The following is a 24634-nucleotide window of genomic DNA, read 5'->3' as shown; positions in this document are numbered from 1 at the left end:
CCTCACCTTAACCTCCTTCCATCTATCGCATTTCCAACGCCCCTCCCCCAAGTCCCTCCTCCCTACCTTTTATCTTAGCCTGCTTGGCACACTTTCCTCATTCCTGAAGAAGGGATCATACCCGAAACGTCGATTCTCCTGCTCCTTGGATGCTGCCTGACCTGCTGCGCTTTTCCAGCAACATAATTTCAGCTCTCATCTCCAGCATCTGCAGTCCTCACTTTCTCCTACCAGGTTCTTTCTGACCTACTGTACAGTTGTGATGATTGTGGTGATGTCTCCCAGAATTCTGATGTGATGACTGTTAACCACCCTCTGATTCACTGGGAGAATGCAATGGAGTCTTTACAGGAAGCAGGGGGCAAGGATGTAAAGTCCAGAGGTCTGTGGGAGTTGGTGGGTTTAAAGTGAATAATAGTGGCCAGTTTATCCCCAGAAATGGAAATAGAGATGTTGAGGAAAGAGAGGAGTCAGATAGACTAGTTCCCATTTACAAATCTATGTTGTCGCTGCTTCATTGTGTTCTGATTTTCTAAGCGTTCAGTTGCTACTTGCTGAATAATGGATTCAGGTCTTAGGCTAACTGGCGTATAATTCTACAATAATGTCATGACCCTGGTAGAAATAGTGCACTGGAAATCAAATCTTGTTATTCTACCAGCTGTTACAAATGTAAAACATGACTAATTAACCAAGCTGTTAAAATAATGTCTGACTCTATTTTATTTAGGATAAAAAAAGCTCAACCAAGTTTTGTCACTTAACAAGAAACAATAATTGATATTGTTATGCTCCCAGCTGATGTTACTCCTGGGCAAATCAGATCTCAGGATGAAATTTGGCTTTGTAGACCACCTACCTGTCAATTTAGCATGATGGCCTTTCACTGAAACAAGAGCACATCAGGCGACATATTTAGTTTTAGCAATCGGACAGATGTGTATTACACAAATGAAACAAAAAAAGATGACCTAACCTAAGCTATCTAGTTAAAGCACTGATTGGAAGATCTCAAAGCACACGGCTGAACAAATCCCATCTATTCCCCAGCACTACCACATTAGATTTAGTAAAGATCCAGAGAAAATTTCCTTCCCTGTCCGTACTGTAGTTTTGGCTTAGCTGCTTATTTGGATTTCTCGTCCTGTGAGCTGTGAAGCTTTTCCTTTGATTGCTCACGCAACTGAGAGCTTAGATTTTCTCAGTTTTGACTAGCCAATGCTGATTTATAACCAAACACTCCTGGTCTGGAAGTTCTGGAAGTATCTGATGTCCTAAACTGCTCTGCTCAATCTCCTTTTTATTGGACAGGCTATACTTACTCTACCACAGTCAGGTCTCTTTCAAACTGAATCTCAAAACTTTAGAACTAGACTTAAACAAAGAAGAATTGCTCATCCTAACATCTGCTAAAGGTAATGGCTCAATGTTATCTCACTTTTGTTGTAAACCCCCAATATATACAAACTTCCATTAACACCTCAGGGGTCCTTGTGGTCACCTGTTCTCTGACACATATTAGTTTTAAAATCATGGTTCTAAAAAGATTGACCTAATTAATTTTAAATAGACCAGTGCCCATATACCACTACTTTGAACTCCAAACACTTAAAAATGATTACTATGTATAAATCTCACATTTCACTACAAAGAACCAATCCTTCAATATGTGGCAAAAATAAATTATTAATTAGTAATACACATACTTAAAATGTAAACTCTTCAAATATAAACACATTTTCACCTGTTTGTTCACATATGAGATGAATAGGACAGAAAAAAGAAACTTTTTTTTTCCCGGAAATGTTATGGGTGAGAGAATCTCAGCAAAACGTCTGTGTATCAGACTTTCAAACATCCAGATGGTTTCTTCGCAGTTTTTGTTTTGGCAATGAAACCACTGTGTTGATGACTGTGATGATCCCCAATTCAATAACATGTCAGTTAGACCAATGTCTTAGGAGTTTCTTTTTGCTATATCTTTGAGTATGACTTCTGTTCCACGTGTGTGTGTGTGTGTGTGGGGGGGGGGAGGGGGAGGGGAAGGAAGAGAGAGAGAGACAGTGGTTAGCACTGCTGCCTCACAGCACCATGGACCCCGGTTTATTCTACTCTCGGGTGACTGTCTGTGCTGAGTTTGCACATTCTCCCTGTGTGGGTGAGATGATGCTGCTCCTTTAACAAGGTTATGCTGCCCTTGACTTTTTTTCAGCGTAGGGGTCTTAAAAGCAATTATTCTGAAATGTCTGGGTTTAACTACTTGAGAATGCTTTCAAATTAAAAAAAACACTTGTATAATGAAAGGGGAGTGGCCAACTCTCCCAGCGTAGCTTTTCTCTGCTTTGATTTGGTTTGTTTTGGATTTTAGCAGTCTTGTTATTCAGGACTGCTAGTGAGCTGTGAAGCTGCTGGACCCAAAGAAGCAGGTCCATGGTGATCTTCCCTCTCTCTGACCTCTCTCCTGTAAGACCCTGTGTTTGATTTTTCCTTTTTTTTTTGCCAAGGGGTGTATATGGAGATTGTTGCAGGAATTTGGACCAAAGTTGAGATTGTCTGTTGGGTTTTCGGATAAGTTGTTATTTTGTATTCTGTTTTGTTTGTTTTTCATTTTGGTAATCTTGCAAACAAATTCTGTTTTGATTAAAACTTAAGTTGCATCATTCTTGGAATATCCACTTTACACCTGCTTAAAACAACTAGCAAAGTTAGGGTCCAGGCTACTTCTTTGCAATGTTTTGAGGAGGGGTCTGGCCTGGTCCATAACAGTGGATTTCTGCTCCGGTTTCCTCCCACAGTCCAAAGATGTGCAAATTAGGTGAGTTGGCCATGCTAAATTGTCCATTGGGTTCACGGATGTGTAGGTTAAGAATGTAAGCCATGGGAAACACAGCGTTACAGGGATAGAGGATGGGTCTGGTGGGATGGTCTTTGGAAGGTTGATGTGGAATTGTTTGGCCGAATGGCCTGATTCCACACTTTAATGATTCTAAGAAAATCTGGAACAGTTTCTCCATTCAGACCACTGATTAAAATAACGATGTGGCATTAATTACCCAATTGGAAGAAGAAGCCAACGGAATTTGGTCGGGATTGCTTTCTGCTTTCAGTTCAGGAAAGAACTGAACGAATGGAGGGCCCTGAGAGTCAGACTGTCAGCTAGTTTGAACACCTCCATGGCCATCACACATCTTGAGGGAGTACCTGATCGCAAAGCCTCTAACCCACAGGTGTGGACAATGTCATTTGCCCCAGGATTATTGAAAGAAGGATTTATTGAAGAGCATTTGTATAATTAATTACTGTGTGCAGCAACAAGAAAGCCTGGTCTTGAAATCATTGCCCCCACTGTCCCCCGTGAGTCCATTGCTCTTTGATTTCAGTGTCTTCATGCTGTCTAATGCTGAGCATGATCTCTTTCTCTTTCTACTGTCTTACAGAAAGTGATAATGAACTGTCGAGTGGCACTGGGGACGTTTCCAAGGACTGCCCAGAGAAAATTCTGGAATCGTGGGGAGAATTGCTGCACAGATGGTGAGTACTGTAATTATCCAGGAAGAAGTGAATCTGCTTTCTACTGCAAAACATGTTTACTGCATGTTAAAAACATAATGTCCTTTGGTTTGCACACTATCATTGTTGGTAAAGCAAGTGATTGGAGAAATGAAACGATATGTTGCTTTCCACTGAAATGTGTTGGAGGTGTTCGAGTCCCAGCTCTGCCTTACCTGCTGATTCCCTATTTTCTTGCCCTCTGTCTCTCTTAGACCTCTCCCTTGCACCTTCCTCTTTCTTTTGCTTTTGGCCTTGCTCTTTATCCTACTCACTTTCTCTCTCACATCTTGCTTAATTACATTCACTACTATCTTTCTGCCCTGTATTCACCCTGTGCACATCCTTTGTAGTTGGCCCCAGCATTAACGCCACACTGTTCATCACCAGTGCTCTCTGTACACTCCCACACTCATTCTGCCCCCACATTCATCCTGCCCTTCTCTCATTTGCCATCATTTTGATTTGACAACCTCATGCTTGCTGCTGTGCCCCATCTCGCCCTCGCCGTTCTCTCTTGCCTCCTCACTTGCACTTTCACTCTCAGTCTCTGATTGTCATCACCCCTCTATCTCAACCTTACAATTGTCTAAACTTAAAAATCACACAACACCAGGTTATAGTCCAACAGGTTTAATTGGAAGCACACTAGCTTTACGGAGCGATGCTCCTTCATCAGGTGATTGTGGAGGGCTCGATCGAACCCTCCACAATCACCTAATGAAGGAGCGTTGCTCCGAAAGCTCGTGTGCTTCCAATTAAACCTGTTGGACTATAACCTGGTGTTGTGTGATTTTTAACTTTGTACACCCCAGTCCAACACCGGCATCTCCGAATCATTACAATTGTCTGCTTGGTCTCACTGCCTTGTACTTTGCTTCACGAACATTCTCAATCTCCATCACACTACCTTCCTCGTTTGTGCCCTTCCCTTGCTTTGTGATACACACTGTCTGATTTTCCCCTTCATTCTGTTTCTCATTCAAGATATAAGTGATGGGATTGGGTATAGTGTACTGACATGGAGAGAGAACTGATTGGCAGACAGGAAATAAAGTTTAGGAATAAACGAGTCTTTTTGCAAATGGCAGGCAGCGACTAGTAGGGTATCCAGGCATCAGTGTTAGGACCCCAGCTTTTTGGAATAGATATTAATGATTTAGATGAGGGATCTAAATGTAACATCTCCAAGCGTGCAGACATCACACACTGGATGAACTTTGAGGAGGTTGCTTTGGTCAAGTTGGGTGAGTGCGTGTCCGCATGGCAGATGAAACATAATGTGGATAGATGTACGTTATGCTCTTTGGTAGCAAAACCGGGAAGGCAGATTATTATCTGAGTGGTGATAGATTAGGAATGGGGAGGTGTAATGAGATCTGGATGCGTGTGTACATTGGTCACAAAGTCAGTTTGCAGGAGCAGCAGGTGGTGAAGAAGGTTAATAGCATGTGGTTTCATCGTGAGAGGATTCAAGTTCAAGAGCAGGGATGTCTTGCTGCAATTATACAGAGCCTTGGTGACACCACACCGAGAGTATTGTGTGCAATGTTTGTCTCCTTATCTGAGGAAGGTATTCTGGCTATGGATGAAGTGCAACAAAGCTTTACCAGACTGGAAAAGTTTCAGATCTTCAACATCCACAGTTCTTTGTTTTATTTTGTACCAGGCTGATTCCAAGGATGACAGAACTTATAAAGGAAGAGGGACTGGATCGATTGGGATTACATTTTTTGGAGTTTAGAATAATGAGAGGGGATCTCAATGGAATCTATATAATTCTGAAACAACTAGACAGGGTAAACGTATAATATATAGAGTCCCTACAATGTTGAAACAGGCCATTTGGCCAACAAGTCCACACTGACCCTCCAAAGAATAACCCACCGAAACCTATTCCCCCACTCTATTACTCTACATTTACTCCCGACTAATGCACCTAACCCACACATTCCTTGACACTATAGATAATTTAGCATGGCCAATCCACCTAACCTGCACATCTTTGGACCTTGGGAGGAAACTGAAACACCCGGAGGGAATCCACGCAGACGCAGGGGGAATGTGCAAACTCCACACAGACATTGTCGCCTGAGGCTGGAATCAAACCCGGGTCCCAGGTGCTGTGAGGCTGCCATGCTAACCACTGAGCCACCATGCCGCAGGAAGATTATTCCCAATAACGGCAAGGTCTACAACCAGAAGTCTCAGTTTAAGGATGAGAGTAGGCCAAGTACGGCTGAGATGAGGAAAAGTGAAAGCGTGTTAAATTCTTTGCTGCAGAATGATGAAGAAACTCAACAGGTCTGGCAGTGTCTGTGGAGAGAAAGCAGAGTTAATGTTTCAAATCCAGTAACACCTCTTCAGAACCAAAACACTCAATTTTTTTGGAAAAACATTGATATGTTTCTTGAGGCTAACCAATCAAAGGGATATCAGGAGAAAGCAGGAGCAGGATGCTGAGTTGAAGATTAGCTACAATCATGTTGAATGGCAGAGCAGGTCTGTACAACCAAATGGCCTGCTCCTCCTCCTGTTTTCTGTGTTTCTATGTTTCCTTCGAGCTCTCTCTTTATCATTCGCTCTTTGTTTTACTCACTCCCTTGATTTTTTTACCTCTTTCTCTCAGCGCTTCTCACCTTTGCTGTTCTTCTTACTGCCTCACTAATTCTTTCACTCATTCTTGCCTTTCATGCTGTCATATGCTCTCTGTCCCTCGGTTACTCCGGGACTGCTTTAAATCTAATGAATGTGAGGATTATCTTTTCCCAAATATTGAATTTTTCTTTTTCCAGAAAGGCAGAACAGTTAAAAATAAGTTGTTGTCAGCTTTTAGCAAATAGTCCAGCTGTGGCCTGGGACACTGTCATTGTTCGCAGTGCAACAAGATCCAGTTTGACCGAGCACAATGCTGTAATCTGACAACAGGAGCTTTGTCAGACAAGAGACATTATCCTTAGGAATATTCAAAATTTATGGAGGCATTCCCAGCCTTGAGAATTAAAAGCCCTCCATATACCTATTCAATGCCCTCTTAAATGCCCATAAAGAGGGAGAGTCCACCACTGTTATCCTTAGGAATATTCAAAATTTATGGAGGCATTCCCAGCCTTGAGAATTAAAAGCTGTGTTTCCGGTATATTGTTAGAAGGGTCATCTAGAGGTCGCTGTAATTTTTCTGAGTCTTCCCTGTTAATTAATTCTGAAGCCATTCGATGCAGTTGAAAATCAAATCACCAATCTTTTACTTACATTCTGTAAATAAATCGAGCATCAACATTATAAATATCTGCCTCATCCCGAACCAACCCAGAAATCGCTTATTATATCTTTTTGGAATATTCTTTCTCTTTTGAAAACAAACACAAGGAAGGGGGGCAATAATATAAATCTCAATCCATGTATTTATAATCAACCTGTTAGTCCACTACCTTTAAAGCAGGTGGGACTTGAACCCAGGCTTTCTGGCTTAGAGATAGCGACACTACTACTGTAAGCCTTGATCTATACTCTTTTTGAGTAGTAAGCACGTAGTCTAATAAACTAGCCCTTAAATTGACAGTATCAGTTGAAACTGAATTTCAGCACCTCCTGCGGTAGGATTTGAACCTATGTCCCCAGAGTATTAGGCTGGCCCTCTGGATTATTAATTCCTTCAAGCATTGATTGTCTGGACTTGTTTATGGTCACTCTGGATATTTAGATGCATTAGGGATTGGAACGCTTTATCAGCAATTCAGGAATGTGGCTTTTTTCTGCATTGTGAGCCAGCAGCCTGACCACTACATAATCCACCTGTGTTGCACAATTTGCCTTTGACCGGCTGCTGATTGAGATTTGAACCCAAGCCCCTGGATTTCTAACCCAATAATATTACATATTATGTCACTATCCCTTTCTCTCTGTGCCTTTCCCCTTTTCTTTGCCACTGCCTTATGTCAACCTGGATTTTATGTTGAAATCTCCCAAGTGGGACTTGACCTCATGACCTGCTGACACCAGGACAAGATGCTGTGCACTGAGCTATGGCAATTCCATTAGTCTGCCTCAAACCTATTTTGAATAATAATCAGGTAAACCAATAAGCTAGTTAATTTAAAAAAAACAGTCCTTAGTGAACCATAATGAAAATCAAATTCCAGAAGAAACTAATCGATTTAAACCACAATAATATTTTAGAGGAAGGTAATGCATGTTAGCCCCTTCAGCAGCCATTGGTTGCAAAAAGCTTTAGCAAACAGTGAGATGTGAATGGAGTTGCAGAAGAAGGATATTCCTCTTTATTTTTAAAGCAACCTGTTCGGGTAAGTTATAATACTGCTCTGGAACAGATGGGACTTGAACCCTGGTTCTCCTGGCCCAGATTTAGGGACATCTCCCCTGCTAAAGTTGGCCTTTATACGTGCTCAGTGAACTTAATTGAATAATATATTCGATTAAGTACATTGAGCACGTATAAAGCTTGTATATTTGTTTCTTTGAAATAGTTGTTAAACCCTTGGCTGGACATAAAAACAAAAGTTCTATGGCAGCTTTTTAGAAAGCAGCATATCCGCTGTGTTATTGCCATCATTTGTCCCTCAGCCTTGAACAATGCTATCGAGGTTTTCACATTTTCTTACTTTGACGGATAGTCAGCCCGTCTGATGACAGCCCTCCTCCATTACCGTTCTGGGGCGTCTTGACTGGATTGTGAGCTCAACCGTGGCTCAGACCTTCACCTTGACAACTTGGAAGTGAGACTGCTTAACCTGCTTAGCCATGACTGCGACTGTTCTATTGGGGTGGGCTCAGAATCTCACAACAAACAGATAGAGCAGCAGGTTCGTGGGAGGAGGGGAAACACAGTAAATTAGAGTAGAATTTATTTTAGAAGTCCATGAATGGGAAGAATTTGTATTTAATGTTTTCATCGCTGGATGATGCCATTGTCATGTTTAACCCACTTACTGATGCTTTTTTAGTTTTGTCCTACTAATGGAGTCTCTTCCCTCAGGCACAGCAACCTGACTGCTAGGCCCAAAGGGTTGCCAGGCCTGGTCAGAAATGGTGTTCCGGAAGCACTGAGAGCTGAAGTTTGGCAGCTGTTGTCAGGTTGCCATGACAATCAAGTGATGCTGGAAAAATACAGAAACCTGATCACCAAGGTAGGACAAGGCTGAGTTTCATGTCATTATTGAAGATAAAAACCATTTGTGATTTGCATTCCCAAGACCATGGCGCTTTTGTACTGGCGTGTTCACACACGTGGACAGTGTTTATGTATCTGGAGCCTGCTGTGCCATGTTCACATGTGGGGAACCCGCTCTACTTTGTTCATGTGTGCACTGTATTCAGGTGTGTGGAGTCTGGTACTGTGATGACATTTGTGACAAGATTGGTACGAGCTTGATTTGAAATGACAACAATCTGTGGTGTGTACCTTTCTTGCATTTGATATTCAACCAGAGTATATCTGTGATGAAAAATGCAGGCAACTCTGGGTTAAATATTACTCAAGTACTGAATGGGCTGGAAACAGGCATGAGCGGTTCTTTTAGAACGATATGAATTTGGCATGAGAAAAGAAGGTACTTTCTGTCTTTGGATCCAAGTGTGGAACTTTTCACGTAACCACTGCTTACAAACTTCAGCTTTTAAATTAACGTCAATAATCAGAAACATTGCTGCCATCAAGTTTTTGCTGTCTGTTGCTCTTCATTGTGTTAATGGTCAGCATTTAGCTCTTACATACGAGTGATGTGCGTACAGAAGGCTTTCCAAATCTGTGATGACATCTTTATAGACTGAAGTGGGAAGAGTTATTTAAAATGTGTATTCCTAATACAAAGGAGCATTTGATGAGCTATGTTTAATCTGACCATGTTTGTGAAAGGAGGGGTGGTTTGTTCATGGGTGGCCGTGAACAAATTTTAAAATGGCTGATGTTTGTTGCTGACGGTGCTTTCGTGTAACACATTTATTGGTAAAGTGCAGTTGAAATGTGAGGAATAAAATGTGGCCCCCCTGTTTCTGTATGTGATGGGGTGGGTGTATGTGCGGGGTAGGAGCATACTGTTAGCCATGTTAGGCTGTGTCCACTTGTCACGCCAGTGGTATGTATGCACTAGGCCGTGGGGCATGCTTTTGTTGCTTTTGAGGTTGTTTCTGCATTGATTGGGAGGCATTATTCACTCCTTCACTGCAATCCTTCCCTTTGTGATATACTTGCTCTGCTGTAGTGGTGGTGGTGGTGGTATTGAGACAGCCTCCCAGCCTGCCTTCCTGTTCCTCACTTGTTAACGGCTGTCTTGCAGTACTTCCCAACCATCTCTGTGATGTGGTGCTTTTCTGGACATTGTTCTGCTACATAGCTGATTGTGGGATAGAGAGCAGTAAGGTGGTGGGAGGAATCTGGTGCAGAGTGTGATGGCAGAGCCTCAGTGTGGCAGGATTGTGGACGTTGTACCACTCCAACACAAACCGTTTTAGCTGAACATCTCCAATCGATTACACTGGTCTGTGGAGACCCATAGTCTTAACTCTTTTGTTGACTTGATTTATTATTGTCACATCTATGAGATGCAGTGATAAGTACTATTTTGCACGCTAACCTGACAAATCATACCTTACATAAGTAATTCAGGGTATAAGAACAGAATGCAGAATATAGTGTTACAACTACAAAGAAGGTGCAGAGAAAGATCAATTCTAATGTAGAACATAGAACAGTACAGCACAGGAAAGGGCCCATCTGCCAACAATGTTGTGCCGAACATGACACCACATTATGATAATCCTTTCCCCTTTCCCTTAGTCTATATCCCTACATTCCTTGCATATTCCAGCACTTTTCTAGAAGTCTAGAAGTTTTCTAAACGCCATTATTGTATCTGCCTCCACCACTACCCCTGACAGCACTTTCCAGGGTCCTACCACTCCCTATGTAAAACAACTTGCCCTTTATATCTTCCTTGAACTTTCCCCTTCTCAACTTAAATGCATGCCCCATTGTATTAGATATATCAATGGTAGGAAAAAGATTCTGACCATCAACCCTGCCAATGCATCTCATAATTTTATAAACTTCTATAAAGTCTCTCCTTAGCCTCTGCTGCTCCAGAGAAAACAATCTAAGTTTTTCTAGCCTCTCCTTATAGCTCATATCTTCTAATCCAGGCAATATCCTGGTAAACCTCTTCTGCACCCTCTCCAAAGACTCCACATCCTTCCTATAATGTGGTGAACAGGATTGAATGCAATACTCTAAGTGTGCCCTAACCAAAGTCTTATGAAGCTGCAACATGACATCCTGACTCGTGAAGTCAGTTCCCCAACCAAAAAAGGCAAGCATACCATATGCCTCCTTTGCCATCCTATCTACTTGCATGGCCACTTTCAGGGAGCCATGGACTTGAACCCCAAGATTTCTATGCACATAATGCCGTTGAGGGTCCTGCCATTAAACTGTATACCTTTCTTTAATTTTTGCTCTCCCAAAGTGCAGCATTTCGTACTGGATTATACTCCATCTGCCACTTCTCTGTCCATACCTGCAGCCGATCTATAGCCTGCCGTATCCTTTGACAACCTCCAAAACTATCCACAACTTCACTGACCTTTGTATCATCTGCAAACTTACTACCCCATCCACCTACATTTTCATTCAGTTAATTTATTTATATCACAAATTTGGTCCCAGTATGAATCCCTGCAGAACACCACTAGTCATGCACCTCCAGCCAGAAAAGCACCCTTTCACCACCACTCTCTGCCTTCTATGGGCAAGCCGATTCTGAATCCAAGTGACCAAGTGCCTCTTAACCTTCTGGATGAGCCTATCATGAGGGACCCTGCTGAAACCTATGTAGATAACATCCACTACTCTACCCTCATCTTCACCTTCTTGAAAAATTTGGTTAGTAAGACATGACCTGCCATGCTGACTGTCCTTAATTAGGCCAGATGTTTCCAAAAGCACATAAATCCAACCCCTAAGAATTCTCTCCATTAGCTTCCCAACCACCGATATGAGACTCACCCATCTATCTTTTTCTGGATTATCCCTGTTTCCCTTATTGAACGGAAGAACAACATTAGTTAGTTGCAAGTCCTCTGGGACCTTTCCAATGGCTAGTGAGGATACAAAAACCTTGGTCAAGGCCCCAGCAATCTCCTTTCTTGCCTCTCTTAATAACCTCAATACCATCAGCCGCTGGGGACTTAACCACTTTAATGCTGTTCATGAGACCCAACACCACTTTCTTTCTTTCTCAAAATGCCCTAACGTATTAGCAAACTCCATACTAATCTCACTATCCTCCGTATGCTTCTCCTGGGGACTACCAAAGCAAAGTATTCATTTACGATTTCGCCCCCTTCCTCTGCATCCAAGCACAAGTTGACTGCTTTATCCTTGAGTGGTCCCATCTTCTCCCGAGTTATTCTCTTGTTTTTAATTTATGTATGGAATGCCTTGGGATTCTCTTTAACCCACCTTATCCAGGCCATTTCATGGCCCCTTCTTGCTCTCCTAATTCCCTGTTTGAATTCTTTCTTGATTTCTTTATATTCCTCATGGGCCCTGAGAAGATCCCTTCATAAATCTGATAACAGAGGGGAAGAAGTTGTTCTGAAATCTGTTAGTACATGTTTTCAAACTTTTGTATCATCTACATGCTGGAAGAGAGTCGACTCAAGGTGGGAGGTTACTTGCTGGTCATTCAGTGTCTGTGCCCATCCTGATGATTGGATCCGATAAATGTTAACTTTATCTTCCAGTCCATTGACTATAACGCATGAGGAATGCTTACGGGGAAAATATCCTTTTCCGTGAATTGGCTTGGACCCAGCCTGCATTAACTATGAGAACTGATTTTTCCAGGCTGCCTTTGTTTCAATGCTGCAGCTACGAACCATGAAACTGAAATGCACAGCAGCCTCAATGGTCGAAGTGCAGGTGCTTCTCTCTCTCAAGCACATTTGTAAACTCCGTTGTGTGCTTGCTGCATCTGTGTTATTCAGAATTCATTTCTGAATCAGTCAGTTGCTGCTTCTTATCATTAAATTGTCAGTTCACACTCTGAGCAATTTCTTATTGGATTAGCAAAGTGCTGCTGGTAAGCATGTAGGCTTCCATTGTACAGTTTACACACTGAGCACCTCTTTATTGGCCAGTTTCTTCATCCTGGTAAGGGCTGGTATCTTGAACCGACGTAACTGGTCATTTTCACATTACAATATACATATTCCATCGTGTTGTAAAACATTGATGCTTGTCTGTGTTGATGAGATCTGTTGCGACTTACCTTTTATTTCTGTGTCTGCACTTAGCTTCGGGACTGAGTCAGGAGAGAGCAGCCTCTTGTGTGGTTGAATCAGGTCCAAACGCGCAATGCGTGATCTTCCCAAAGCATGTTATCCCAGTTTGACAATGTTGTCTGTTTGCTGGTTTGGAATTTTACTCTCAGCTTTAAGCTTTCAATGCTAGTTTAACTATTGAATTTGAGTATTCTGCTTAGCAGGACAATTTTAGAATGTTGCAGATCTAATTGAATGGTCAGTACCATTAGAATGACGATTGTTCAGTTTGCAACTGTGGGAAGAAGTTTAATTTGCTTTAACTTATCTGGTCACAGAATCTCCACAATGTGGAAAGAGGCCATTTAGCCCATTTGGTGAGTCTGCACAGACCCGCCAAAGAACACCCAACCAGACCCAATGCCCCACCCTATCCCGATCAGCCAGCATTTATCATGGCTGACCCACCCAGCCTGCTCATTCCTTTAAACATCCCTTAACAAATGTGTATTTTCAGCTTCTATTAGAAACGTTGAAATTAGGAACAGGAGTAGGCCATTCAACTGTCACATTTACTCACCATTCTGAGAGAGTGCAGTGCGTGAGGTTAGCATTTATCAAAAAAAGGTGCAACAATTATTTAATATTCAGATAATAATTTGCACAGACAAAAGAAAGCCTCTGACAAGATATTGCTCATGAGTTAACGAGAGGAGATTAAGGGATATGTTTTGTGGGTGGCCAGCAAACTCGAACAAAACTGGCTAGAGTGGGACAGAAGGTAGGTGTTAAGGGCAGTTTCCCAGACTGGATACAAGTGGATAATGTGTTCTATTCTAGGACCACTTCTCTTCACTGTGTTTGTCAATGATTTGGATGCTAGCCTAGAGGAGGTAGTGTCATCACATCTAGGGAATACAAAAGAAGAGGAACATAAAGAACGAGATAGATGTAGTTCTTAGAGCTGAAGAGATTAAGTGGTATGGGAAGAAAAGGAGGTAGGGTATTTTTGAGTTGGATGATCAGCCACGATCATAAATGGCGAGTAGATTTGACAGCTGAATGGCCTATCCTGCTCCTAATTTCAACGTTTGTGAAGAAAGCTGATAATACAGACTGTTACTTCCTCAAAGAATTCCACTGGAATTTTGCTGGACAAAATTGTTTCTTTCGAAGTTTGTGCCTGTGTTTCAAGTTGAATGAAACAAAATTGAAAATAGGTAAATGCGCAATATGCTGTGATTTTGAAAACAGTCTCTTAAATTAGGCTGTAGATTCGCGGCAGTGAATCCTGCGATCCTACACACTTTAAATCCACATGTTCCCACTGATTATCTTCCAATTATCTTAATGAATGGCCAGGGCTGAATTTAATTTTCTTTTAATAATCTGACATGTTAAATCAGGCAGAGTGCACATCACTACCTATTTAGGGAAGATACCTAACCTAAGAGCTGGTGTCCTCAGCAGTTCCCTCCACCTCTACTTTCCACACTGGGAGGAAAACCATGGTTACAGCACCTTTTGAAATGGTCACAGCTCTCTCCTGATTAACGTTCAGGACCAGCATGGAGCGGCACTCAGCACATCTCTATCTTCAGTCGATGTGTTCAACTGTCCCTGTATTAGTTGAGATACCTGTCCTGCAGATGGTGAACGTTTGTCATTGCTGCCCTCAATTGACTTTGGCATGCAGTGAAAGTATAAGTACAGATGAAAGAAGACACACTTTAATCAAATAATGCAAGTTTTCTCCTTCGAGTTAAGTCACTTAAATAGAGTTTTCACATACAAGCAATGTTTTCATTGCTGGTATATAATTTGCTGCTAATAATGTAACAGTGTGGCTAGCAATAACTACCACTGGTTACTGGTGATCAGGTGTGCTCCTGCCACTGTTTATCAAAAGGGCAACTCTTTAATTGGACTGTAACACAGGCGAGGGTGACACTGCTGCCTTGCAGCACCTTGGATCTGGGTTCACTTCCAGCCCCGGGCGACTGTCTATGTTTTGTACATTCTCCAGTGTCTGTATGGGTTTCCTCTGGGTGCTCCAGTTTCCTCCCACAGTCCAAAGATGTGCTGGGTTAGGTGGATTGGCTATGCTAAATTACCCATAGTATCCAGTGATGTGAAGCCACGTGGATTAGCCATGGTAAATGCAAAGCTATAGGGATAGGTTAGGGGGGTGGATCTAGGTGGGATGCTCTTTGGAGGGTTGGTGTGGACACGATATGCCAAATGTCCTGCTTTCACACTTAGGGATTCTGTAAGTCATTTAACCATGTGACTGACGGTGAACATGTGAGACTCTCTGATTCATAATGAGCAGCACTGTGCTGTTAACTTCAACATGCACTCAGCTCACGCTTAAAGAATGACTAGGGATGTTGTCTAGTATCCATGGAACTATACTGATGGGTTACATGTAAAAGAAAAATTAAAATATTTTTATTTATATAAAAAGCCTCCTTAGAGGACCATAGGGCTGCTTTCTCATGAGAGAGGTGGTGAGCTTAACCTGAGAGTCTCTAAACCTCGGCCGAGAGGTGAAGTTGAAAAGTAGATCTTTGATGGTAATTTCAGGAATTGAACCTGTGCTGTTGGTGACACTCTGCACCGTATACCTGCCATTCAGCCAACTGAGCAAATGATCCCATTTCATTCACATATAATCTTTTCAGTTGTAGGATGTCCTGAGGCAATTTACAGCGAAGGGAGAAATATTGAAGTATAATCACTGTTCTAATATAGGACCCTGTGCATAGCAAGCTCCCACATGCTGCAATCTTGACAGCTTTAGAATGATTAATTATTATTCATAGACAATTGTTAATAATTAACACAAAATGATAATCTGTTTGAATGATGTTCCTCGTGGGATAAATATTGGCCAAAATGCCAGGAAAACACCCCCAGCTCGTGACTTGAAATAAAAGAACTTGGATTCTTTTGTATCTGCTTGAGAGAGCACAGCGATCCCGATTTTTAAGGCCTTGTCCAAGTGACAGCATGCCTGACAAAGCAGCACTCTTTCACTACTGCTCATAAGGAGGTGTTATGCTGATGGGTTCAGCCTTGAGCCTGCAAACCTGTTGTCTGTAGGGTTGAACTGCTATCCAGTGAATCAGAGCCAGAAGGATAAAGGAGAAGGATCAAGAATTTTGGGGGGAAGCATGGTAGTGCATAGGTAAACCTGTTTGAGGAGAAGATTTCAGGAAGCTTGTTGCATGGTAAGTTCCTGTGCTTTGTGGTCAGGAAGGAAACGTGATGTAAGATTCAAGAATACTGGGTAGGATGCATTAAGGGCCGGATACTTTCAGATTTAAAAAATTTCAAACATCGATTCTGAAAAGTATCGACTTGTTTGCACAAATTTTGTCATATTTTAAATTTTCGATCTAACCATGACAGTCAATCTACTGAGCCAGCTAAAATTGCAAGATGCAAGAACAGAAGGAGCTACATTGTAGGAAGTTTGCATACAGACATGCTCCAAGTCACACAGCGTTCTGAGCCAGCACTTGGATTATCATCACTCAGCAAGGCTGCGTTTGTGTTACTTTGGCATTTTTATTGCTGGCATTCATCTCTCCCAAGAGGAAGAGGAGTGCACCATTCTGTCAGGAGCACTGCTGCATCCTTGCTCTGTGAGTTATGAAGGCAGACGGGAATAATAATGAGCATGATATAAACACTGTGATTAATGTACTCACAAAGCAGTGTTTATCGGATTTACAGCACCTTTCTGCAGTTTATCTTATTGGATAGCACAGGTGTATTGCAATGTTCATTTCATCTTTCAACTGCAGATGCAGTTTGACAAGAATCTGATCTCTTTCTGTTTGCTCAGGTAAACTGAAATTTCGAATTGAATTTTTTTTTATAAACAAAGTATCATGTAAACCAAGATTTAGATCATGTAAAAGATGGAAGAGTTATTTGTTATCTTAAATAGCCAGAGGCACTCATACTGAAGCTCTGTGAATGGGAGGTTGTGCTGCTATAAAGAGTAGCTAAGGCTGGTTCAGACACACAATGCTTTTGCTTGACTGCTGTAAGGATTTAGAGAGAAGCTTGTGAGATATGTCCCTTCAGAAATGTGGCAAGAAGAAAGGCACAAATTAAGTTCTCAATCTCAAGGCATCCAAAAGTTCTTTACAGTCTTTGAAGTACTTTTGAAGGATAGTCACTTGTGCAATTTAGGGATGGTGGAAGCTAATTTACCCAAAACAGCAGCATAATAATGTCTAGAAATAAACAAAAAAGCTGGAAATCCTTAGCTGGCTGGGCAGCATCTGTGGAAAGGAGCAGTTTGATGACATTGCAACAGAATTTTTCAGATTTCCAACATCTGCAGTGTTTTGCTTTTTTGTAAGTGATAACAACCAGATTGCATCATCGTTAGCCACGGGTGAGGTCCCGGAAGACTGGAGGGTAGCGAATGTTGTGCCATTTTTCAAGCAGGGCTGCAAAGAAAAGCCTGGGAACTATAGATCAATGAGCTTAACATCTGTGGTGAGAACGTTACTTGAGAAGATTCTGAGAGACAAGATGTAAATGCATTTGGAAAGACAGGGTTTGATTAGGAGTAGTCAGCATGGCTTTTTGCATGGGAGATCATGCCTTTCAATTTGTTAAAGTTGTTTGATGAAGTGACCAAGAAGGTTGATGAGGGCAGGGCAGTAGATGTAGTCTATATGAATGTCACTAAGGTCTTTGATAAGGTTCCACATGCTCTGGAAGATTAGATCGCATGGAATCCAGAGCGAGCTGGCAAATTCGATACACAATTGGCTTGATGGTAGGAAGCAGAGGGTTATAGTGGGAGGATGTTTGATGGACTGGAGGCCCGTGACTACTGATGTACCTCAGGGGTCGGTGCTGGGCCCATTACTGTTTGGTTTTTATATCAATGATTTGGATGAGAATTTGCAAGGCATGATTAGTAAGTTTGCAGATGACATTAAAATAGGCGGTATCGTGGACAGTGAGGAGGGTTGTAGCAGGACCTTGGTCAGTTGGTGAAGTGGGCTGAGAAATGGCAAATTGAGTTGAATATAGATAAGTATGAAGTCTTACATTTTTGAAAGTCAAATCAAGGTAGGAGTTTCATGATGAATGGTAAGACCTTAAGGATTGTGTTGGAACAGAGTGATCTTGGATCGATCAGGTTCACAGTTCTCTGAAAGTGGAGTCACAGGTAGACAGGGCAGTGAAGAAGGCTTTTGGCACACAGGCCTTCATCCGTCAGGGCTGTATAAGATCATGAGAGGCATGGACCGGGTGCATGCACTCAGTCTTTTTCCCAGGGTTTGCGAATAGAGGACTAGAGGGCATCAGAATAAAGTTAGAGTGGAAAGAATAAAAGGGAACCTGAGGGTCAACTTTGTCATATTGAGAGTGATACCCATGTTATGGACCAGGCCAGGCCGCTTCAAAACATTTCAAGAAAGTAGCTCGGACCCTAACTTTGCTGGTTGTTTTAAACGGGGTAAGTGGATGTTCCAGGACTGATGCAGCTGGCCCAATCACTTAGCTTTAAACACAACAGAATTTATTTGCAAGATTACCGAAGGAAACACAAACAAAAGAGAGCAGAGTATAAAATAATGCAACCGATCCGAAAACCCAACACACTTAATGATTCTGTTCCAAATTCCTGCAACAATCCCCATATGCATCTCTTGGCAAAACTGGGTCTTACAGAAGAGAGAGAGATGACTGAGAGATTCAGCATGGTATACCTTCTTCCGTGTAGCAGTTTCTTGGATCAGCAGCTTCAAAACTGATTGCCTAGCAGTTCTGAACCCAAGCCAAACCAGAGAAAAGCTGAGCTGGGAGAACTGGCCGCACTTTCATTGTACAAGTGTTTCTGTTAAAACTTAAAGCTTCCTCAAGTAGATCAACCCCAGACATTTTCGAGCCTGTGTCTTTATGATGACCTGAATAAAAAAACAAGGATGACGTAACCTTGTTAAAGGAGCAGCAGCAGCACACCCATATGGAATGAACTGCCAGTGAAAGTGATTGGGGCTGGTACATTAACATCATTTAAAAGGCATTTGGGCAAATACACAGATAGGCAAGGATTAGAAGGATATGGGCCAAGTACAGGGAAATGGGGTTAGAATGGAGGGACATTTTGGTCAGCATGGACCAGTTTAGACCAAAGACCCTGTCTCCATGCTGTAGGACTCTATATTTTGATATGTTAGTGTGTTAAAGTTGAAATAAATCTTTGTAATAGTACCCTGGAATTATTTTTGTATCGAATGACCAGGCCTCCAGACTGATGGTGATGATTCTCTCAACCTCAGGATGTCTGAGGGTACTTTTAAGCCAGTGAAGTGTTTGTGAATTCTTGTTACTGTTGTGTTGTGGAAATGTGGAAGTCAGTTTGTGCACAACAAGCTCCCAAAAGCAGCGATGTGTTATTGATCAGATAATCTGCTTATGTGATATTGATTGAGGAATAATTGCTCGCTAATACAGCAGGAAAACTTGTGCTCTTCTGCAAAATAATGTCTTGTGAGCCAACTGGGGCTTCAGTTTGATATCCCCTCCTTCAGTACCACACTTGTAGCGTCAACCTGCATTGTGTGTTTAAGCCTGAAGAATGGCATTTGAAGCAACAACCTGCTGACTCAGGGGCAGATGTTTTACCACTGACAGTACAATGGCAGCCTTCTGTCTCATAAGGTGGTCCTAGTCAAAGAGATCCACAGTACAGAAAAAGGCCCTTTGGTCCATCATATCCATGCTGGTCAAAAACAACCACCTGACTTTTCTAATCCAATTTTCCAGCACTTGGCCATAGCCTTGTATGCTTTGGCATTGCAAGAGCACATCGAAATACTTCTTAAATGTTATGAGGTTTCTGCCAATTTTGCCCTTAGAGGTAGTGAGTTCCAGATTCCCGCCACCATCTCTGTGAAAAAGCTTGACGTCACGTCTCCTCTAAACCTTGCCTTAAATCCACGGCCCCTGGTCACAGATTCCTCCATCAAGAGGAAAAGCTTTTTCCCAATTGTCCTATCTGTGCCACTCACGATTTTATTCATCTGAATCATGTCTCCTCTGCTCTAAGGAGAGCAACCTCATTTTGTCCAATCTCTCTTCATAACTGAGACTGTCCACCCAAAGCAACGTCCTGGTAAATCTCCCCTACACCGTCTCCAGTGCTATCACATCGCTTCTATAATGTGCTAACCAGAAATGCACGCAATATACCAGCAATGTTAACTGGGGTGGTTAACTGTTGCCTGCTGGAGCTCAGGAGACTTGCTCTGGAATGGCAGGTTCAGTTGCAAAGGAAGATGGTGGGTTGAAAGAGTGCATGAGTTCCTGCCCTATGTTTTCTCTGGCCTCTCTTCTTAACCAGTTGAGCTTTTTATTTCTGCTCCCCACCTCTGATTCCTTCCCAAGCACTCATCTTTCAGATGTCAGAGTGATCAATGACTCTCTCCCAGGGTTAGTGCCTGCCAACTTCACATTTCCCGTGGCAGAGTCCTTGCAGCGGAGCTATGGATGCTTGGGAGGTCATAGCCAAGGACCAGTTCACCATATTAGAGATCTTTGGGGTTTCCTGCCATCATCTATTGCTGAATGTGGTTGAGCCGATGCAGACACCATTGGTTTAACAATGAGTGTGGTAAACTTCAGCAACCCTGAATTGGTGATCTTGTGCTGATCAGAGGTGTCGAGGGTATGTCCGAGACAGTGAAAGTGGAAACCGTTCAGCCTTATCTCCTGCTGAGCAGGGCACAAGTTTGGTTGAAACGCAGTCTGGTGCCCTTAGTCAAGTTGCTGTAGTTCCACACTCTGTTACTCAGCTGAGATAATATAGCTGGAAATGTGTTGCTGGAAAAGCGCAGCAGGTCAGGCAGCATCCAGGGAACAGGAGAATCAACGTTTTGGGCATAAGCCCTTCTTCAACTTTGGCAAGCCATGTGCTGATTTGTAGCATGAGGGACAGTTTGGTAATGACTGTGGAGTATGGATATGTGAAGCTACCGGCAGTGTCCAGAGTCACATTGTCAGTGCTGATACATGGTGGAAGTCAATCTGAAACTGTGACACTTGTCATCCTGGTATTGATCTTAAGGTAGGAAAGTGAGTTGTGCAGATGACATAAAGAGCCTACAAAGCTATGTAGATAGGTTAAATCTGTTTATGGGGTGGCATGGTGGCTCAGTGGTTAGCACTGCTACCTCACAGCGCCAGAGACCCGGGTTCGATTCCCACCTCAGGCGACTGTGTGGAGTTTGCACACTCTCCCCGTGTCTGCATGGGTTTCCTCCGGGTGCTCAGGGTTCCTACCCTAATCCAAAGATGTGCAGGTCAGGTGAATTGGCCATGTTAAATTGCCCATAGTGTTAGGTACATTAGTCAGGGGTAAATGTAGGGGAATGGGTCTGGGTGGGTTATTCGGAGGGTCAGTTTGGACTTGTTGGGCCGAAGGGCCTGTTTCCATACTGCAGGGAATCTAATCTAATCTAATCTAATCTAATCTAATCTAATCTAATCTAATCTAAATGAGTGGACAAAGATCTGGCATGTGGAGTATAATGTGGAAAAGTGTGAAATTGTCTAGTTTTGCAGAAAAAATAGGAAAAAAGCTTATTAACTAAATGGTGAGAGCTGGAAGAGCTTTGCGAAGCAGAGAGTTCTGAGTGTTTTGTTTTATTTATTCTCTCAGGGGACATGGGCATTGCTGGCTGGCCAGTTATTTTTATTGCCAGCTCTGGTTACACTGGAGAATGTGGTGTTGAGCTGCTGTAGGTTGACCCACAATGACCTTAGGGAGGGAAGTTCAGGGACAGTGGAGGAATGAAGATATATTTCCAAATCAGGATGGTGTGTGGTTTGGAGGGGAACCCGCACGGTGTATCTGCAGCCCTTGTCCTTCTAGATGGGAATGGTCGTTGATTTGGAGAATGATCCTTGGAGAATTTCTGCAGTTTACCTTGTAGACAGTACACACTGCTGATATTGAGTCAAGGTGGTGTAGGGAGTAGTCCATCACACTCCTGACTTTTGCCTTTTAGATGGTGGACAGGCTTTGGGGAGCCAGGCGCTGAATTATCCACTGCAGGCTTCCTAGCTTTTGTCCTGCGCATGTACATGGTGAGTCCAGTTGAGTTTCTGGTTATCGGTGACTCCCAAGTATTTTGATTGTTCTGGTGCCTGAGTTGCAGAAGGTTAGTATGCAGGTGGAGCAAATATTCAGGAAAGCGAATAGAATGTTATGGTTTATTGTGAGGTGAATTGTATGTACCTCGAAGTTATGTTTCAGTTATATAGGGCATCAGTGAGATTGCACTTGAAGTATTGTGTACATGACTGGTCACCTTAGTTATGGAAGGACGTTAACTTTTTGTCAGCAGTTCAGAAACATTTTACGAGAGTAACACCCAGACTGAGGAAAGGATAGATAGATGGCCTGTATCAACTGGAGTTTAAAATGTAAGAAATGATTTCATTAAAATATATAGGATCTTGAGGGACCTTGAATGGATGGATGTTGAAAGGATGTTTCCTGTTGAGTGGGAAACCTCGAACTACGGATCACATAGGTGCCCAGTTCAAACAGAAATGATGAAACTTTTTTTTATGAGGCTGTCAGTTTTTGGAATTCCCTTCCTGAAAAGGCAATGGATGCAGAATCTTTAAATATTTTTAAGGCAGAAGTAGATAGATTCTCGATTAAAAATTATTGGGAGGGTGTGCAGGAATGTAGAGTTGAGGCTAAAATTGGATCAGCCAGGATCTTATTGAATGGCTGAGCAGGCTCAAAGGACTAAGTGGCCTATTCTTGATCCTTGTTTGCACATTCGTATGATGCTCAAATCTAATATTTGACCAGAGTGAGAGCATCAATCTCTTTGCCACTGAAGGTATTTGTCAGTACAGAACAGCTCTCAGATGAGGACTTTGCCATTCTTTTTCTTGGATCTTGGGTGAGAGAGGTTGAACAGCTTCCCACCAGTTCTGTATGTGAGCAGGTACCCGCTGTAGATGACCTGAAGGTACATGATAGCAGTAAAGAGAAGAGAGAATGTTACAGCAGCACACAACCCCGTTTGACCCCACTGGAGATCTCAAAGAGATTGAAGTTGCTCTCTCGTAGATGTCCTGACCTATCCCTTACCATGGGAAGAGCAGATCATCTCCAGCAGTTTTAGCATTCACCAATTTTTGCCAGCAGCCTAAACAGGCAATTATTTTGTTAATTCATTCATGGGAAGTGGCCATCAATGCTGCACCAGCAATTGTTGACCATCCCTTATTGTCCTTGAAGTGGGCCATTTCAGAGGGCAGCTCAGTTACACATTGCTGTGGGTCTAGAACCAAATGTGAGCTAAACCAGGTAAGCTGTTTCCTTCCCTAAAGGACGTTAGCAAACCAGGTGTAGTAAACCAGATGTTTTTACAAGAATTAACAATGGTTACATGGTCACCTTTAAACCAGTGTTATTTTTAATTCCATATTTATTAATTGAATTCAAGTTTCACCATTGCCTTGGAGAGATTCAAGCCCATTTCCCAAGAACATGAGGATTTCTGGATTACTTGCCTAGTGACATTATGTTTGGCTGCGCCATAGTCGTAATCTGTGCTCTTATGACTAGATACCTTGGTGAAATGAGCAATATGGTACGTTATTTTCTCTTGTGGCTGCAGGTCTGAGAAGATGTTTGTAGATATTGATTTCATTTTCGATATTCCAGTTTTGAAACCACTCTGGGATTCAGGAAAGATACGTTCAGTCAAGATCTGCAGGCCTGATGTTGCCAACAGGAGAAAATTCAGTTCCCTTGATGCTGAGCAATGAAATGCCTCAACAGTTGCTACAGTCAATGTGATTGCTGATGTACTTGCGCTGACCACAATCCTGGGGCAGTGACAGAGTTGTTTATGCAGATGCTGCAGGAGTGCCGGTTTCCTATGCTGCTGAGTTCAGGTGGTATAGCATCATACTTGCCCCTGACAAGTGAGTCAATAGCTTAGTTAAGCTCCTCTACTGTTCCTTTAATGACTCTAATGACTGGCATGTTTTTTATGTAGTTCCTGGAGATCCATGCACCTCTCTACCTGATTATTGCAGTCATTGTTTTTGGTGGAGCCCTTTTCTTTGCTGATCCCTAGATCCCTTCATATATTACGAGACATTGCTGAGTGTAGAAAGCTTGAGTTATCAAGGAAGGCTGGATAGGCTGGGGCATAGGAGGTTGAGAGACATAGAGTCATAAAGTCACAGAGTCCTGGAGCACGGAGACAGGTCCTTTGGCACACATTGGACCATGCTGACCAAAATGTTCCTCCACGTTAGCCCCATTTCTCCATCACAGAACACTGTTGGGGCCAGTTCATTAGATATATTCAAAAGGGAGCTGGATGTGGCTTTTGTGGCTAAAGGGATCAAAGGGTATGGAGAGAAAGCAGGAGTGGGACATAATCATATTGGATGGTGGTGCAGGGTTCGAAGGGCTGAATGGCCTAGTATTGCACCTATTTTCTATGTTTCTGTGTAAACTTCAATGTGTAAAAAGGGTTCAGAAAAGATTTACAAGGATGTTGCCAGGGTTGGAGGATTTGAGTGACAGGGAGAAGGTGAACAGGCTAGGGCTGTTTTCCCTGGAGCATCGGAGGCTGAGAGGTGACCTGAGTCATAGAGATGGAAATGTGTTGCTGGAAAAGCGCAGCAGGTCAGGCAGCATCTAGGGAACAGGAGAATCGACGTTTCGGGCATTAGCCCTTCTTCAGGAATGAAGAAGGGCTAATGCCCGAAACGTCGATTCTCC

The 24634-nt window shown here is 42.6% G+C and overlaps 1 protein-coding gene across 1 annotated transcript in view; it reads left to right on the top strand.

Annotated features, from left to right (window-relative positions):
- The window catches only part of LOC122554081 (rab GTPase-activating protein 1-like), a 338947-nt gene that overhangs the window by 200533 nt on the left and 113780 nt on the right, over window positions 1–24634 (top strand). Inside the window, exons 12-13 of the mRNA XM_043698534.1 lie at window positions 3438–3531; window positions 8546–8696. Coding sequence (XP_043554469.1) covers window positions 3438–3531; window positions 8546–8696 — 245 coding nt within the window. The remainder of the gene's footprint in view (window positions 1–3437; window positions 3532–8545; window positions 8697–24634) is intronic.

This window comes from Chiloscyllium plagiosum, chromosome 11, assembly GCF_004010195.1.
Source record: "Chiloscyllium plagiosum isolate BGI_BamShark_2017 chromosome 11, ASM401019v2, whole genome shotgun sequence".
In the NCBI taxonomy this organism is placed as follows: domain Eukaryota; kingdom Metazoa; phylum Chordata; class Chondrichthyes; order Orectolobiformes; family Hemiscylliidae; genus Chiloscyllium; species Chiloscyllium plagiosum.
The sequence above is the reverse complement of the archived record's forward strand: the minus strand, read 5'-3'. Positions and strand labels throughout refer to the sequence as shown.